Source organism: Nasonia vitripennis, assembly GCF_009193385.2.
Source record: "Nasonia vitripennis strain AsymCx chromosome 5 unlocalized genomic scaffold, Nvit_psr_1.1 chr5_random0002, whole genome shotgun sequence".
Lineage (NCBI taxonomy): Eukaryota > Metazoa > Arthropoda > Insecta > Hymenoptera > Pteromalidae > Nasonia > Nasonia vitripennis.
The window spans coordinates 2,753,393-2,771,920 of NW_022279652.1; the positions used below are offsets into that span (position 1 = coordinate 2,753,393).

Below are 18,528 nucleotides of genomic sequence, written 5' to 3' on the forward strand. Positions count from 1 at the left end.
TACCAGCGGTACATCAAGTTTATCGAGAACATGATAATACTACAGATACATATAACCAAACCACAAACAACACAATGAAACAGCCTTTACAAGAACTACCTGAATCTACAAAACATAAACATAAAAGGAGGGAGGCAGCCAAGCAGCAACAACTTCAACAATCGAAGTTGGTTCGAACACCACAACAATAAGCTGCTATGCAAAAAGTACAAGGTTAAGAAGCAGTAAAACTTAAATTAATAAAATGGATACTTTTGATTATCTATACATAATACAAAAGGATTCAATGCAGAAAGAAAAAACATACAGTGGTATTAGCGATCTAAACAAGTCGATTAGCAACAAAAATGATATAATTTTGCACTTAAATGTAAGAAGCATGAATGCAAATTTTGACAAGGTAAAAATATTTTTTGAAAGTCTGATCGTTAAGCCATCTGTTGTTGTTCTTTCTGAAACATTTGAGCAGGCAAATCATAATTTTTTTTAACTAATCGGAAGTAACTATGAAAACGAGTCTTACTACAATGATAGTAGGATTAATAGGAATAACGGAGTTATAGTATTCGTAAATAGAAACTTAGTAAAGGGACGGATACACCTTTAATAGTCAAAAAATGAAAAATTCAATTTTTTGTTTATATTTTTCCCAAATTCTTTAAAAAATGAATAAACTATTAAATATATTCAGGTATAATGTAGAAAACATAAAACCATGTTTATATGTGCCATATTATCAGGTATGACATTTCTTCGAAGGCCAAAATTCAGAATTTCCATTTTTCAGCTACCGCAGACTTACTGAATATTTGGGCTTTGAAGGGCACTTTTATACTAATAAATTTGTTTCAAACACATATAGTGTAATGCCCTATACACGATCCGGCGTGTAACTTCCTAGAAAATACAGGGTGTTTCATTTTAATCCGGCCACGACAAAAAACCATGGAAAAACTAATTTTAACGAAAAATGACCTTAACAAAAGTTGAAGGGGGTAAAGGGGGCCATCGAATGACACAAACACCTATGACCTTGAACTCAATTTTCAAGGTCATTTGAGGGTAATTGTGATTTTTTTAAATAGGAACCTCTATTTTAGACCTTGGAATCGGATAGAGCGGAAAAAATTACGTCGCAAAGGATATTTTAAGTTTGCTTTGGTGACCTTGAGAAGGTCATTTCAAGGTCAAATAACAAAAATCTGCTAAACAGCTGTTTGTTTGGTTTTATTTTACTGATGTCGAAAGATGACCTTGACTAAAGTTGAAGGGAGCAAAAGAGGCCATCTAATGACAACAACATCTTTGACCTTGAATTCGATTTTCAAGGTCATTGTATTTTTTTAACGGGAACACCTATTTTTGACACCACCATTTTGTTGGATACACAATTCAATTCGCTGCTGAAAATGTTCTACTGTTCTGAGTAATACAGCTCATGGGATGTTTTCACAAGCGGTTTGAATTCTGTGGATCATATCTTCCCTTGTTGTAGTTTCATGTTCATAAACAACATCTTTCAAATACCCCCACAAATAGAAATCGGGTGATGTCATATCTGTAGATCTCGGTGGCCATCGAACACCCAAATCTCCATGTCCAGTGCGTCCGATCCACCTGTCACGGTAATTTTGATTAAGATATTGTCTAACTATTCGAGCATAGTGCGCAGGAGCTCCATCTAATTGAATCCACATTCTTGCTCTTGTGTATAAATCTACTTCTTCAAGAAGTACTGGAAGACGTTCTCTCAGGAACTGTAAAAAATTATGGCCATTTACATTTTCATCGAAAAAGTATGGGCCTACAAGGTATCCGTTAACAATTCCACACCAAACATCAAGACTCCAACGATTTTGGTTATCTATCTGCCTGTACCAATGCGGATTAACATTCGACCAATAATGACAGTTGTGTCGGTTAAGCTCTCCATTGCTTTTGAATTTTGCTTCATCAGAAAACATTACGTATTGAAAAAAGTGACGATCATTAGCAATCATTTGTCGTGCCCATTGGCAAAACCTAACCTCATATAAGCAGGTGTGACATCCTGAGTCAAAGTAATATGATATGGATGATAACGTTGACTTCTCAGTATTCTCCAAGCAGTAGCCATAGGTATACCACTTTGCCTTTGAATTTCACGGGTACTAACGTGGGGATTCAAATTCACCATTGCTAAAACGACCATTACACGAAGATCATCTTCGTTGTAATTACGACGTTCTCTAACCCGTGCTAGTTGCCCTTGTTGAGCTCTACGGTAAATCTCACGAATGGTTGTATGACTTGGATGTCTTCTATCGGGATATCGAATTCGATACAAGGCTGCAGCTTGTATGTGCTTGTAATTACGTCTAGATTCACCAAGAATCAATAAAATATCAACCCTTTCAGCGGCTGGATAATCAGCCATTGTTAAAAATTTATAACAAGTTCAATAACAAATTTTGTTTTTACCAAACTGAACAAATTAGATAGCTTTCGATGAGTAATAAATTTTAATAGAAGAAATAAAGGTCAATGAATGAAAAAGAGAAAATGTTAAACAAATGATATTTGATTAGTTTGGCTAATCAATAACTATTCAATAACTAGTAAACTATTGAATACTAAGTGTAAGTAACAATGAGTAGAGGATAAATTCATATGAAAAGAGATCTCTTATTAGAAAAATTGTCTATTTCAACAATGAGTCGCGGGAAAATTCAACATGAAAAATCATCTTTACAAAATAAATTATTTATTTCAACAATAAATTCAGGCAAAATTCGATGAGGAAAATTAGTAGCCAATTGTGTCCACGTCGTTCCTGAGTAACGCTAAAGATAGGATAAAAATTCGCTTACGAAAACATCCCAAGAACTGAATAGAATCCAAAAAAATGGTGGTGTCTTTGGGCACATTCAAATCTGTACATAATAAAAGTGAGAGGCAAGGGGACTCACTCTAATCAAGCACCCCAAAGGGAACACAATCCTATTACGTCCACGTCGTTATTCCTGGGCAACACTAAAGTTAGGATATAAATATGGACTCCACATAACATTTGATATTGCATTTTTGCACTTTTGACCTTACAAAATGGCTTTGAAGTCAGCAAAGCATAATTACATTTTAAGTCAATTATTCTCTTAATGTTTATTACAATAACAAAATGATAATTCTACGAAAAAATTGAAAGGAAAACAATCTTAGGCTGATACTTCTTATTTGACCTTGAATTGACCTTCTCAAGGTCACTAAGGCAAACTTGAAATATCCTTTGCGACGTAATTTTTTCCGCTCTATCCGATTCCAAGGTCTAAAATAGAGGTTCCTATTTAAAAAAATCACAATTACCCTCAAATGACCTTGAAAATTGAGTTCAAGGTCATAGGTGTTTGTGTCATTCGATGGCCCCCTTTACCCCCTTCAACTTTTGTTAAGGTCATTTTTCGTTAAAATTAGTTTTTCCATGGTTTTTTGTCGTGGCCGGATTAAAATGAAACACCCTGTATACATAAAAAATCCTAAAAAACATCCGACTCTGCCTATACAGCGAGCGCACGGAATGTTTCGGCCGTCTCCACTCTTCTCACCTCCTACGAAACCAGCAGCTACGCAGTAGTCAACGCAGCGACGGCAGGTCATCGACGCGCATGTGTGCGTGCGCGTCCCCCTTCTCTCTCCAGCTACGAAGCCAGCATTAGCAGCAGCGCGTTGCGTAACACTATTTATATGTATATGTGAGCGTAAGCGAGCGACGGCGAGTCGTGCGCATCCGAGTATGTTTGTATGAATGATAAATGTAAATATGAATGAATGATAGTATGATTGTGTGAATGTGCGAATATTTTCGGCGGCTCGATCAGCGCTCGCTTAGCGCCTTATAAAAGGCCATGCGAGACATGTGTTCAATCACTAGCGGCAGCATTTTCAAGCGCCCTAGTCTACTCTGGCAACACTTTTAAGCGCCTTAGTACAGATACAGAAATCTACTGCAAAATTAAGCGTAGAATTTAATAATTATAAAATTCGAGCAGCACTTTTAAGCGCTCTAACACATACTCTACAGCAAAATTAAGCGTAGAGTTTAATAATATTTAATAATCGCATAACAGAAGTCTTCATCAAAAAATAAACAAAATTGTAACTAAATTTGATTTAAAAAGAATAATAGCAACAATAGGCATTATTCTTATGTTAAATTATTTTTGTTAATATACACACTATTTTAAATATAAACAAGAGTTTATAATTATTGCGTTGCATATCCATTACCCACAATCCCGGACCTACTATTATTATTTATTTCATTTAAAATCAATTTTCTTTTTATATTATTCGTTAAATAATAATTTCAAGTAAAATCAATTTATTCCAAATCTGAATTCGGATCTACGGTTCAGATTTGCAATTGTTTATTACCTTTTCTGATAAATAATAGACTTATTATTTCTTTTATTAAAATCTAATATTAAAAAAGTACCAAGCACCAGTAAGAAGAAGTGATGAGCGTTTCAATAGTTCCAGATAAGTGTGGGGTTTTACAAAAAATACTATTTAGTACTACTTACTAAAAATACTAGTTTTCTGATAACAATCAACAAAAATTGTTTAAACACTTTAAAAAGTAACAAATTTTATGTTAATATGCAGACAACTTTTTTAAATAATATTTTTGTAAAACCCCACACTCATCTGGAAACTATATTTGTTTAAAGCTGTATCTGTATCTGTTTAAAGCATATCTATTAGTATAAAAGTGCCCTTCGAAGCCCAAATCTTATGTAAGTCTGCGGTAGCTGAAAAATAGAAATTCTGAATTTTGGCCTTCGAAGAAATGTCATACCTGATAATATGGCACATATAAACATGGTTTTATGTTTCCTACATTATACCTGAATATATTTAATAGTTTATTCATTTTTTAAAGAATTTAGGAAAAATATAAACAAAAAATTGAATTTTTCATTTTTTGACTATTAAAGGCCCGATCTCGGCCGCCTCTCCAAAAACGCTCTATCTCAGCCGCCGCACAGTGGGAGAAAATGGAGCCATTCGTCATTTTTAATCGTAGATCCATGGTTTTTTTTAAACTCTTTAAAAAAGCATCAAGTTTAAGCTACAGGTGCGGAAATTATTGTATCACCTTCCTCTAAACCCATGCGACCCCTAAAAGCCACCCCTACCAAACCACAAGCAGGCCAACTAACCTAACCCTGGGAACAGCGAGTTAAATCGCTTTATTTTTTCTCAAAATAATTAAGCCACACGCCAGAAGCCAACAAATCACCTAAATACCTACCCCTAACCCGCTTAACCCCTAGAAACCACCCCTACCAAACGACAAGCAATAAAACATGGTTTAAAAAAATATCTTTATTCATGTCGATTTTTCACATTGAAATCATTTAAGATTTAATGTTTAAAGCGAAGAAATCGTGCCCTCGAGACTTAAACTTCAGTGTCAGAGTTTAAATTTTGAAAATAAAGGTAAACACATAAAATGGCGGCTAACACGGGAAAATCATGAAAAATTTCCAGAATTTTTTACTTGAGAATGATAGACTTTAGAAAAAAATTTACTGAAGAAAAAGTTCTTAGATTAAATAAAAAAATATGTTGAAATTCTATCAGAATCAGCGGGTTAGGGGGAGGTATTTCGGTTATTAGCTGGCTTCTGATGTGTGGCTTAATTATTTTGAGAAAAAATAAAGCGATTTAACTCGCTGTTCCCAGGGTTAGGCTAGTTAGCCTGCTTGTGGTTTGGTAGGGGTGGTTTCTAGGTGTTAAGCGGGTTAGGGGGAGGTATTAGCTGGCTCATGGTGTATGGTTTAATTATTTTAAGAAAAAATAAAGCGATTTAACTCGCTGGTCCCTGGGATAGATGAGTTAGACTGCTTGTGGTTTGGTAGGGGTGGTTTCTAGGGGTAGGGGGTGAGTATTTAGAAATTAAATAATAGATACAGACATCATATTGATTTTCTTAATCAAATAAATACTTAGGTGTAAACGAAATGGTATTTACTCTGTCAATAATAATTTTCTGAAGGGGTATAAAATTTATTAAATAACTACAACGTAGAATTATTTAAGAGCTAAAATAATGTTACTCAATATAGAACACTCATATTTATGTGAATTAATATGGATTCATCCTAATGAGCAAAATTGTATTCTCGACATAGTTGTAAATGATGTAAAAATAAAGTATGCACTTTCTGAAAAACATACACAGCATCTAAGAAACCAACTAACCAAATCATTTTTTCCAAAATATAAACTAAAATGGCAAGATGTTTCTCGAAAGTAAGATGTTTTTAAATCGAAATACAAAGAATTTTTTGAAAATTCTTTTGTGATTCAGTTACTTGACGAAGCTTCAACATCAAATATGAATACTTCAATATCAATCATGAATAATGAAGCTTTAACATTATTTACTAGTAATACTTCACGTACTTCTGAAAAATTTTCTAATGTTCGTAATATAGGTCGACCTCATATAAGTTATGACAAAGGATGTTCAAAAACAACAAATAGACGTGCTCCTGAAATCGTTGTAAAGCATTCTAAAGAGGAGCTATCGTTGGCGTTAAAATTAAAAGAACAAACATCTTCAGCAGATAATACTACGGATACTATAGAAAATGTATTTAGTACCGAATATACAAATAAAGTATTAGCGATGTTTATGGACTTAGATTTAACAAAACGAACATAGGAGAAATTAAGGAATCACACTTACAATATGCATGGAAATAAATTATATCCACCTTATTCTGCAATCGTAGAAGCTAAGAAAGCTTGTTACCCTGAGCATATCACTTGTTCTAATAGTGGAGCGAAAGTTCATTTTATATTTTTGCTAGAACATACTATAAAACGGATTCTAATGACTTTAGATAAAGAAGTATTAACAAATGCAACGAAAAGTTTAATATTTGTGGACAAGTGGGGAATGGATGGAGCTTCAGGACAACAGACGACAAGACAAAAATGGAATTTTGGTGACTTTTTATTTTGTCGACTCCACCGATCTTGAATCAAGCGATGATAATTCTGTTTATCAAACTACAGCCACTGACGCATCTGTATTTATTTGTAATTTTGTACCTCTGCAGCTAAGGACTACAAAAAACGAAATTTTATGGGATAACAAAAAACCTTCATCCGTGTTTTATTGTCGTCCAATAAATTTCAAATTTCTTAAAGAAAGCGATAAAATAACCGAGAAACAATACGAAAATATTTCAGCATTGCTAAAGAAAATAAAAAATTATAACTTTGAATGTATGGAGATGGCATTTGACGTAGCATTTGACATAAAATGTACCATGATAGATGACAAAGTATGCAATGTTTTAACTAAACAAAAGGCTTCTTCTCGCTGCAACATTTGTGGAGTTAGTCCTAAAGATATTAATGATATGAATTTTGTCTTAAAACTTCAGGGCAACACAGAGTTTTACAAATGGGGATTTCCTATCTTACACACCTGAATTCGATCCATGGAATATATTTTACATATTTCTTACAATCTAGATTTTAAGAAAGGATCAGCAAGAGGTTCAGATAAAGATTTGAAAAAAGAGAGAAAATAGTTAGTTCAGCAGTCTTTAAAGAGCAAACTTGGTTTAACGGTAGATATAGTGAAGCAAGGTTCTGGAACAACTAACACAGGAAATGTGTCACGTTCTTTCTTTGCCAAATCTAAAGCAGTATCTCAAATTATCGGTCTAGACAAAGAGTTATTAATTAGAATGCATGTAATTCTACAAATTATATATCGCACAAAAGAAGTTAATTTAAACGCATTTAAAAAATATTGTTTGGAAACTGCTAAAAAATGCACAGAAATTTACCCGTGGTATAAGATGCCACCTTCTGTGCATAAAGTGCTAATACATGGATGTGACATTATGAGGACATTTGATGGACCTATTGGGTATTTTTCAGAAGAAGCCCAGGAATCCAACAACAAAATATTTCGCCATGCTCGAGTTCGACATAGCAGAATGTATGAAAGATGAAAAGGACATGATTTTGTGATGTATTAAAATTACGTACTTCATGTAATTTTGATTTGTGATTTACGACGTCAGTTTTTTATGTATTGATTTCGAAGGTTTCATCACGTACTTTTATGAATTATTGAACAAATTGAAATACTTTAGCTTCATGAAACTTTTTTACGTAATTTTAATATGTTATTTAATTATACAAAATTTTGTTCTAAATAAGAATACTCTTAAATACTTTAAATTTGTTAAAGCGAGTGGCCATATAGGTGCTACCATGTGGATGGTAGTGCGGAAAATGGGGGCTTATACCTCAGAAATTAATCATTTTTAATACTTTCACTAAATTAAAGAATATATAAAAATAATGTTCATCACTCATTAGCTCCTATTTTCCGTACGACCATACGCATCATAGCACCTACATGGTCACTTATTTTAACAAATTTAAATTATTTAAGAGTATTTAGTAGTGAGTATTTAAAACTAAATATTTATGTAATTAAATAACATACTATAATTACGTAAAAATGTTTCATGAAGCTGAAATATTTCAATTTTTCTAAAAAGTCATAAAATTACGTGATTAAACGTTCAAAATCAATACATAACAAAGTGACGTCACAAATCACAAATCAAAATTACACGAAGTACGTAATTTTAATACATCACAAAATCATGTCAATATTTTCACCCGGATACCTACTGTTTTTTCGAATGTAAAGTATACTGCGTATCTTCTTAATATTAGTCGCAATCGCAAGATTTCGAAATTGACGCAATTTCTACGTAAAGTACAACTATTTTCGAGTATTTCTACCAAAAAATTGTTACGAATTGTTAACAATTCGCTTGTAACAAGAGTTTTGTCTATAAATATAACAAAATTTCTCAATGTGCGGAGGCGGCTTCGACAACGTCGTATCCTGGCCGCAGCTCTAAGAACATCGTATCCTGGCCGCGGCTTCGACAACGTCGTATCCTGGTGGCGGCTCAAAGCGGAAGAAAAATTTTTTATAAAGTATTAATATACTATATATTTAAACAATATTATCTATTGGACCTATAAATTTAGTTCGAGGAAGCTACAAAGAATTGACAGCGGTCATTTACAATACTTAACACAGGCTTGTTTAAACTGGCGTTAAATACCAGTTATTTAGCAAAAAAAGTTGGTAGATGAATTTGAACAGTTAATAATAAAAAAAAATTGTTGGCTTGCTAACAAAATTTTGTTGTAAATGGCAAACTTTGAGTTTCTGTGCCATATGCTCTGGAAGAATGCTTTAAATTTCTTAACGAATGTACTATATAGTAATGTGAATAAGAAAAAGCCAACCATTCTAACTTCCCTAGACCTAGGGAAGTTACAATTGTAGGAATAGGCTTTCGATGCGGTTGACCATAATATACTACAGTCCAAATTATATTATATTGGAACCAGGGACAAGGCGTTCAATCTTTTTCCAGTATCTTAGTGACAGATATCGAGTAGTCAAAATGGATATCAACGAAAGTGTTTAACTAGTTGAGTACCGCGGCTAACTCGGAGCGGTATGAGTACCGCTGCGCCGCGACGAAGCAGCAGAGATTCGCACGCGCGACGAAAACACGTGCGAAATTGGCTGGTAATAAGAGAGAATGAGAGAGAGAGAGAGAGAGAGAGAGAGAGAGAGAGAGAGAGAGAGAGAGAGAGAGAAAGCGGACACATGCCTCAGGTGTGCGCGCTTAGATAGCTCTCGGCTTTTACCCGGTAAACATCGCAACTTCGCTGATCGACATCCGTGTGCTGTGCCTAACATTTGTGTGAGTGTGAGTGAGCCAGTGCAGAATCCAGGGATCCCGACTATCCTGTAGGCCGTGCGGTACAAAAGGTTTGAGAGCGAGCAGTGTCTGCATTTGAGTAAATATGTGTGTGCATCACCTGCGCGAGGGTGATACGGCGCGAGCGAACTTCTCGGCGTTATACGCGAATGACAGTGGATATTTCAACGTCGCGGCGAGTCGCAGTTTTGTGACGACTCGCGTGTTTATTTTATTTTGTAAATTCACGTTTATTTCGCGTTGCTAAAATATAACCATATACTTATTATTTTACGCACGATGTCGTGATTTATCGACCTTCCATTCGATCCCAATCCCAACTCCTTCCTCCGAATACCGCCGCCTCCGTGGGCGTTATCATTGCATGATTGAGCAGCCGAGCACGCACCAAGAGGTGCGTCGACCACTACGAAACGAAAGTAGCTCGAGAGCTGTATGTGACGTGGGGTTATCGCAAGCGTCGAGGAGATTCTCCGCCACGTCGTGGAATTGCGATTCTAACGTTCGTTGGCGACTTTAAGTCGTAAAATCAGCCTTAGTTACAAGTGATGGATTTTTAGTAAACATAGGTGTTCCGCAAGAATTTTTTATCCTGTACGTTAATAATAACTCAAAAAAGATTCCCCAGAAGGTTATACTAATGTAAGCAAATGACACTGCAATGATAGCTACTGGCGATGATTGGATTGAGACCGAAAGTACGATGAGTAATTTCTCACTTGTCATATCCGCGTGGGTTGCAGTAATCAAGTTATCCTTAAATGTAGAAAAAAAAAAAAACTGTTATGCGTACATGCTTTGTAAAATTTTGTACAGGTAATAAATAACTAAATAAATCAATAAATATTTTAAAAGTTTTAAAATTTTGCATTTTATAGTAATGAAAAATGCAAAAATCCATGCGTGTCATAATTATGGTGTGCACCAAGAACTAAGTAGACTTTTTGCAACCTCAAAAAGTTCACTTTACGCTCTTGGTACACAATATACTATTTTTAATACAGTAAAAATGTTTTGCTGTCAATGAAAAAACTAGTACTTTACATATATTTAAAATTACAAATTTTATTAAATAACATCATTTCATATTATCAAGATTATTGAAATAAAAAAATTTCTTACCAGTTCTTTTCGAGGACCTGCCTCCATGTAATATGCGTAAGGGTAAGTATATTGCAATGTATACCGACATCGAGCTAGTAAAGAAGCCGCTTCAAAAAGATGTTGCCAATCGATCCACGTTCCACTTGAATTCATGACTTTTTTATTGATTCTTAATTTAGTTTTCTCTAATGTTTGCTCTTCCAGTTTTAAAGATTTACTGTGATTTTCCCACTGCAATGAAAAGAGTTTAATTATTTTTATAGTAAAACATTATTTAGACGTAACAAAATTTGAATAATAAAATTTTGTGGAACATAAAGTTGTTTTATCTGTCTTGAGTTCAGAAAACTAGAGAACGTTTGTGTTCAATTTTTTTCTTGGGAAATAAAGTATTAGGACGAATCTTAGATAAACAGCCTTATCTGCAATCTCATTCGTGTATTAGATTCTCACTAGAAAAAAGTTCTATAGACGCGCAACACACACGGCAAATGATTTTAGACCCACATCGGTACGGGATCCTGGATGAGAAATCCTTGGATACCCTATTGATTTTTTTCTTGAGAAGGACCGTAAAGTACGGTGTGTTGGCTAGTTCCAACTTACTTACATCAAAAATGTCATCTGGCCTGCAGATGGAGTCTGGTACATTGTCGATGCTCTTCCTGCTGATGTCATAAGTCTCGTTAAAGCAGGAGGTATTAACAAGGCCGCAGGTGATATGTATATCCTCCTATTGGAAGGAACTCCTCCTGATCTGAGCCCATAAAAAGCTCTGTTAACTTTTCAGCTAATTGCGTCCATCTACGCACAGTGGGACCGAATAAGAAAAAAATTAACGAAATTCTTGGTTTACCATATTCTATGAATCCGTTTCCCTCGCACCGACACCATTTGTTAACAATCATTCATAAATCTTAATTTGCTAAATAGCTTTTAATAGAAATACCCGATAGTAGCAATTTCATTTTCAACAAAAGAAGAAGCTCAGAATTTCAAATCAAGATGAAATTGCTAAAACCGGGTATATCTATTAAAAGTTATTAGGAATTTAAGATTTACGAATGATTGTCAAAAAGCTTAAAATTAATTGTCATTTTCTTTTCTTAACAATTTTTTTTGTTAACAAATGGTATAGGTGCGAGGGAAAGGGATTCACAAAATATGGTATCTAAGAAACATATTCACCGGAAAAAAAGTCGTTTTAAGTGCAACCCTACTTAAAACAAGAATTTTATCCATTTTTTTCTCATTCGGTCCCACTGTACTACGGTTTCCAAGTTAACTTTACATTTGCAACCACACCAAAGTTAATTGCAGTATCGACAAATAGAACAAAAACATCAGTCTGCACCTCGATACCAGGTAAATTCAACCCCTGCATTTGATTCATATGCAAGGCATTTACTTAAGCCTTACCAGACACAGCTCGCGTTGCCACTGACATGCGATCCAAACCTACACAAAGATCACTTCATGCGATCTGGGTGTAGGTTTGATGTTCATCCGTGTACTGTTGGTCAGTAATTCTTCGGGCCCTCAAAAACCGGCCAACTTTTTTTTAATGTGTGCAACGAACGCGTCACACACAATCCGGATAGTAATCGCGGAAAATCCTGTCACAGATGTCGGAAAAAAATACGAAGAAGGAACCGGCAGTGATAACCACTGAAGATTTGACGGACTGGGCGTATGATACGCTTGATAAATAAAATACGCAGAAAAGTAGCAGGAGATCTTCTTATAGAGTTTAAACGCACAAGAGAAGTCAAAACCTCGGACGTTCAAGAAGCAGTTAAAGCAGTACTAGCGGAAGGTGCCACAATAAAAGCAGTGATACGGGTACCCTCTCAAATAGCGGCTAAGATCACTAAGCTACAGAAGATCAAAATGGGATGAGTCAACTGTAGAATCCGGGTGGCTAACTGCAAAAATGAGCCGCTTAAGTGTTATAAATGCCTAGGTTTTGGTCATCTCGGCAGAAACTGCACAGTAACTGATAATAGAAGTAAGCTTTAAATGTAGAAAAAATGGACACAAAGCAAAGGAGTGTAAGAACCAACCCAACTGTGTACTCTGCAAAGGAGGCACAGGTGGGAAGAGGGACCACGCAGATGGTAGCTACGCATGTCCAGTTTAACAAGCCGCAGTAGAAACCACTGACAGACGAAGAAAATTAAAAAAGTGCAGTTTAATATAAACCACTGCACGACGGCACGGGACCTACTAAGCCAGTATGTCCGTGAGACAGAGAACGACATAGCCATCGTCTATGAATAATACTGAGAATGAGACCTGGACGAACCATCGTAGGATATGGACAGTACTGGTAAAGCGGCTATTTGGGCATGCAGAGACGCCGCTTTCCAGGAAAAAATGACAAGACGTAATGAAGGATTCGTACGCGCTAAGGTCGCAGGCGTACAAATTTACAGCTGCTATGCTTCTCTTAAAGCGCTGATAGAACATTTCAGACAACTGTTGAACCGGCTAGTAAATGATGCTGTAGGAAGAAAACCGGTGCTGATAGCAGGCGATTTTAACGCCTGGGCAGTAGAGTGGGTCAGCCAAAGGACGAACGAAAGAGGACGAACGCTATTGAAAGCATTCGCTCTCCTAGACTTGGTCTTAGTTAACAAGGGATGTTCTTACACATTTCAAAGAGGAGACGCAGGGTTTATCATAGATGAAGCACTCTATTAGCTTCCTCTGTTCTCTTTTGTCTGATTGACCGGAACCTTCGTCAGACTTCTGGCGTTTGCGCTTCGGACTAGGAGACTTGTCTCTCTCTGTCTAAGGTCCGCAGCGTCCTCGCTGAGGAGCTGACTCCTTGCTGCCTCCCCCAGCGTTAGCGTGCTTCACCGGTTGCGCCATCGCCGTAAGCTTCGAATCTAGTAGCTTACCTAAGGCGTCGACTAATAAGGGCAGTGCGTTGGTCTGCTCTGCCAATCCTACGGCTGCGAGCGGCGTTTTAGCGCCAGTCTTTAGCATCTCGCCCTTAAAGGCGCATTCGGGGACGATTGCTACTCCGGGCTTCGGAGGTGCTCGATATGAGGCTTTGCAGGCTAGGGCGGCTTCAACTTCGACCGCTGCCTCGAGTAACTGCTCCACGGTTGTGAAATCTTTCCGCTGGAGTCCTCGTTTGATAGCGGGCAGCATATTATGGTATATCCGATCCAGTTGCTGGCTAGCGTCTGGTCGGGTTTCCATTCTTCGCATAAGACCTTGCAGGTTGTTTACATAAATTTGCACGCGTTCGCCAGGCCCCTGCATTCTCGAAATTACTTCGCTCAGTAACTCATGCTGGTAGCCCGGCGTCGACACTGGCGCTTGTGCCTGTTCACTTTCCTCAGTGACTAGCAATTCTGCGAACGCGTCTTTCATTGTCATCGCGTTTAGCAGTTGTAGATAAGGCCCTGTCGGTTGGCCTAATCCTTGCGCCAGTTGACCTTAGTTCATCTCGATCGCCGGCGTCACCACGACTTCGTTGGCCTCGATCTCTTGTTGTTACAGCTTCAGAGGATGTGGCTGTTTGGCGTCATGATCGCCCGTATAAATCGAGCGTGTCGATACTTGTTCAGCCGTTGCGTCGATAAATGACTTACGCAGTTCTTCCCGCTTCACTCGCGTAATTACCGTCGAGGAGTCCAAGCTCTATCTAAAAGCTGACTCGGTATACTCTCCGAGGAGCCATCTGTTTAGCCTAGCAACGCGATCTAATCGCTTGCCGTCTGGCTTCAACTGCATACTCTCGAGGGCATCGTCCATCTCTTCTTCGTCGATGCCCAAGCACCAATTCTCGACGACCTTCTCTATTTTCTACGCCATGTTGGTGTATCTTCTGCGTCTAAACGACGTTTACGCGGTTGCGCAACAACGACGTGGCAGCTCCCTACCCTACGCACTCACTTCAGATAGCCCCTAGATTGTATTCTTATTGCTACAACGTAAGCTGTAAAAATACAACCTTTCTACTCACACACTTGCACACCTAAGCGCGTCGCTGTGACGTAGATTATTACGCGAAATCGAATAAAACGAAAGATTGAATTCGTATAATCGGAATGAAATCCTTAAAAAAATTTTAATTACGCCAGATAAGCGCGAATTGTTCTAGCGTGTGCACCGCTGTGCTCTCACTTGCAACGCACAGTTTGTGCAACAGGTATATACGCACTCATACACCCGAAAAAAAATCTGAAAAAAGACGAAAATATTTTTCGCGGAATTACGCGTATATCTCGATCTCCGAGTCAACTGAGTTCTCTTCTTGACAAATCTCAAAGTCTTGACTGAAAACTGGGCGTATACTATTCCGCGTCTTACCGTAGAAGTGACTATATACCTCGCGCCCGTCGCGTTCTCGTAGAATTGCCTCTATGTAGCGCCGCAAGCGCTCGCACTATCTCTCTCACACACTCGCGCCGCTGCGCGCTTCGCTCCACTATAGCGTGCGTGGACTATACTTTAATTAATACAATTTTTTTTAAATATTCAAAATATTCAAACATTTTTAATTTTCGTTATAATTTTTTGTCACGTCAAGCTACTATGTCAACCAACGAAGTACCTCACCACGGTAATTGGGAATATTCCACGGCAGGCATAACAGAGGCCAACGAACCAACAACGGTCGGCAACACAGAGCACGACAAAACAACCAAGCCACTGACACGCGCGGCGGCAGATGAAAGGGCAACGATCCTAAATAAACTAGGTCAAACAAGGGGAGACACCCCAGAGCTACCGGACAATAAGGAGGCCATAAATCTCAAACAAACGACCCAAATAAGTGGAAATCGATACGACAATGAGGGAAATTACAATAAAGAAAACCATTACAGCTGACCAGACTAGGGGCCGCGCACTGAGGGACACTGATTAATAAAAGGGGCCCCACCCCTACTGAGACATACACCCTCCCTAAATCTTGATTGTCCAGAACCTTCCCTATGCTTATGCATTACCCTCATCCCTATAAGTACCAATGGAGAGGAAGGAGGAGTATTCTTTCGTAACCCGGAGTTCTTACTGGTAAGACGAAGTCATATTTCTACCTCAGACACGAGTTGTACTCAGTCGAGGACTTGTATCTTGTACCATTTATAATCTGACGAGTTGAATAAACCATTTCTCTCAATTACTTAATCCTTGCGTACGAATTATTACATTTCAAACTCCACGCCCTTTGAGACGAGCTACAGCGCCAGAACGAGAGCGAGCCACCCTATCGGTAACTACAAGTCAGCTTCGTCAAGGTAAGTCGTTTCTCCTAGCAATCTTCTCAAATTCACGTCAGTGTTGCATGCAACGTTATTGTGTCAGTACATGGTGTTTAAACCTAGCTAGTCCAATACATTTAGAAGTCACTCTGAGTTTCGTTACTCCGTGAGCTATCACTATCGCACAGTTAGCCGAGCTACAGGTCAAGTCGCGCGCTTCTTTACCTTTTCCCTAGGCAGTATCGCGTGAGCGGGCTGGGCTAAATAAAAGGTCTCATCGACTCGGAATTTGTAATTATTTCTATCGTGCGAGTATTCGCTCTGGGCGGCCACCCGGGCGTAACACTATCATTAGGTCAGAATCTACGATTACAAAATCCAGATAATAAATTTAAAAATTAGTTACTTGCCATAGGTGAAAACAAAAATATGACTAAATATAAATTACAAAATAATATAAGAGAAATACCAAAACAATTTATTTGCGAAAATGATTTAATGACAGAAATTTGGGGACATAAAATTGATACTAATGATTCGATATGAAAAAATAAAGTGATATTGCCACCGTGAAATTCTAATATACTAAAAATAAATGAAAGTATAGTTAGAAAAATAGATGGAGACCACTATATATACTATAGTGATGCTCGAATCTAAAGTGACGCAGATGACAAATTGACAAACACGATACTTACAGAATTTTTGAATTCACTAACACCTAATGGATTGCCACCACATAAATTAATATTAAAGAAAGGTGCAATAATTAGTTGCTTAAGAAATTTAGACATTAACGATAGTCTTTGTAATGGTACAAGATTGATAATAATTAAAGATATGAAACAATATGTTCTTACAGCAGAAATTATTTGCTGGAAAATATTTCGGTAAACAAGTATTATTGCCTTGTATCGATTTAGCTCCATCACTAGATGAAATACCATTTGGTATAATTGTAAGGCAATTTCCAATAAGACTTAACTTTGCTATGACAGTAAATAAATCTCAAGGCCAATCGTTTGACAAAGTTGGTTTATATTTATCCACCCCAGTATTTAGTCACGATCAGTTATATGTTGCATTATCAAGAACAACATCAAGAGAGAAATTAAAAATTTCTAAATGATGAATCTGCATATCAAAATAATAAAAATATTAAAAATAACGAATGTAAAAAATGAAAATTTACACAAAAAACATAGTCTATTCTAAAATATTCAGAAATAAATTATATTAATTATAAAAGATTACTAAAATATAAACTATCTTTTGATTGATTGAGTAATCGCTACTAATACAACAATACTAATGTATAAATTATATATTGATTTGCTGAGAACTCTTCACTATTAGTACATTACTGAAATCTGCGTCACCACTAATAGTACATTCCTCAAATTTAAATTATTTTTTGATTGGTCAAATAATCACCACTAATTATACATTACCAAAATTTAAATAATATGTTGATTAGCTGAGGTATCTTTACTAATGGTACATTACTGAAATCTAACTTATGTATTAGTTAATTATTATCTCCATTAATAGTCCATTAATAAAATATAAATTATATATTGCTTGGCTGAGTAATCGCCATGAATAATACATTATCAAAACATTATTTTATATTGATTGGCTAAATAATCGCCATTTATTATACAGTATATAACAACGATACAATACATAACTGAAATATAAATTATAAATTGATTGGCTGAGTAATCGCCACTAATAATACATTATCAAAACATTAATTTTATATTGATTGGCTAAGTTATCTCCACTAATGGTACATTACTAAAATTTGAATTATTTTTTATTCTCTAAGTAATCGCCATCATAATTATACATTACTAAAATTTAAATTTAAATGATATATTAATTGACTAAGGTATTTTTACTAATGGTACTTTACTAAAATACAAATTATGTATTAATTAGCTGTGTTATCTTCACTAATAGTAAATTACTAAAATTAAAGTTATTTATTAATTGGCTGAGTAATCGCCATTAATTATGAATTGTTACGATATTATTATACTTTTCTATTGATCGGCTAAATCATCTCCACTAATAGTACATTACAAAAATTTAAATTACATATTGAATAACTAAGTTATCACTTGAAACGAAATATCATATGCCATATTGATAATGGTGAATAAAATGTCAATTCAACATAATTATATTGGAATTAGAAATGTAAAATATTGGCCAAATAACCGCCACAGAAACTATATTCAAAATCCAAATGTTAGATATACTTAATAATACATTGTATAAATATTAGATAAGTAATTGTTAAGTTTATTTTATAGCAATATATTAACACTATCATAATTTATATATATTAAATCTAATGACACATT

General features: G+C 36.1%; 1 protein-coding gene across 2 annotated transcripts in view; it reads right to left on the reverse strand.

Annotated features, from left to right (window-relative positions):
- Positions 1–18,528, reverse strand: part of LOC100115774 (potential E3 ubiquitin-protein ligase ariadne-2) — a 93,093-nt gene that overhangs the window by 20,855 nt on the left and 53,710 nt on the right. Inside the window, exon 4 of one of the 2 annotated variants that reach the window (XM_031932837.2) lies at positions 10,953–11,165. The exons of the other annotated variant lie outside the window; for it this stretch is intronic. Coding sequence (XP_031788697.1) covers positions 10,953–11,165 — 213 coding nt within the window. The remainder of the gene's footprint in view (positions 1–10,952; positions 11,166–18,528) is intronic. 2 annotated transcript variants of the gene reach the window in all.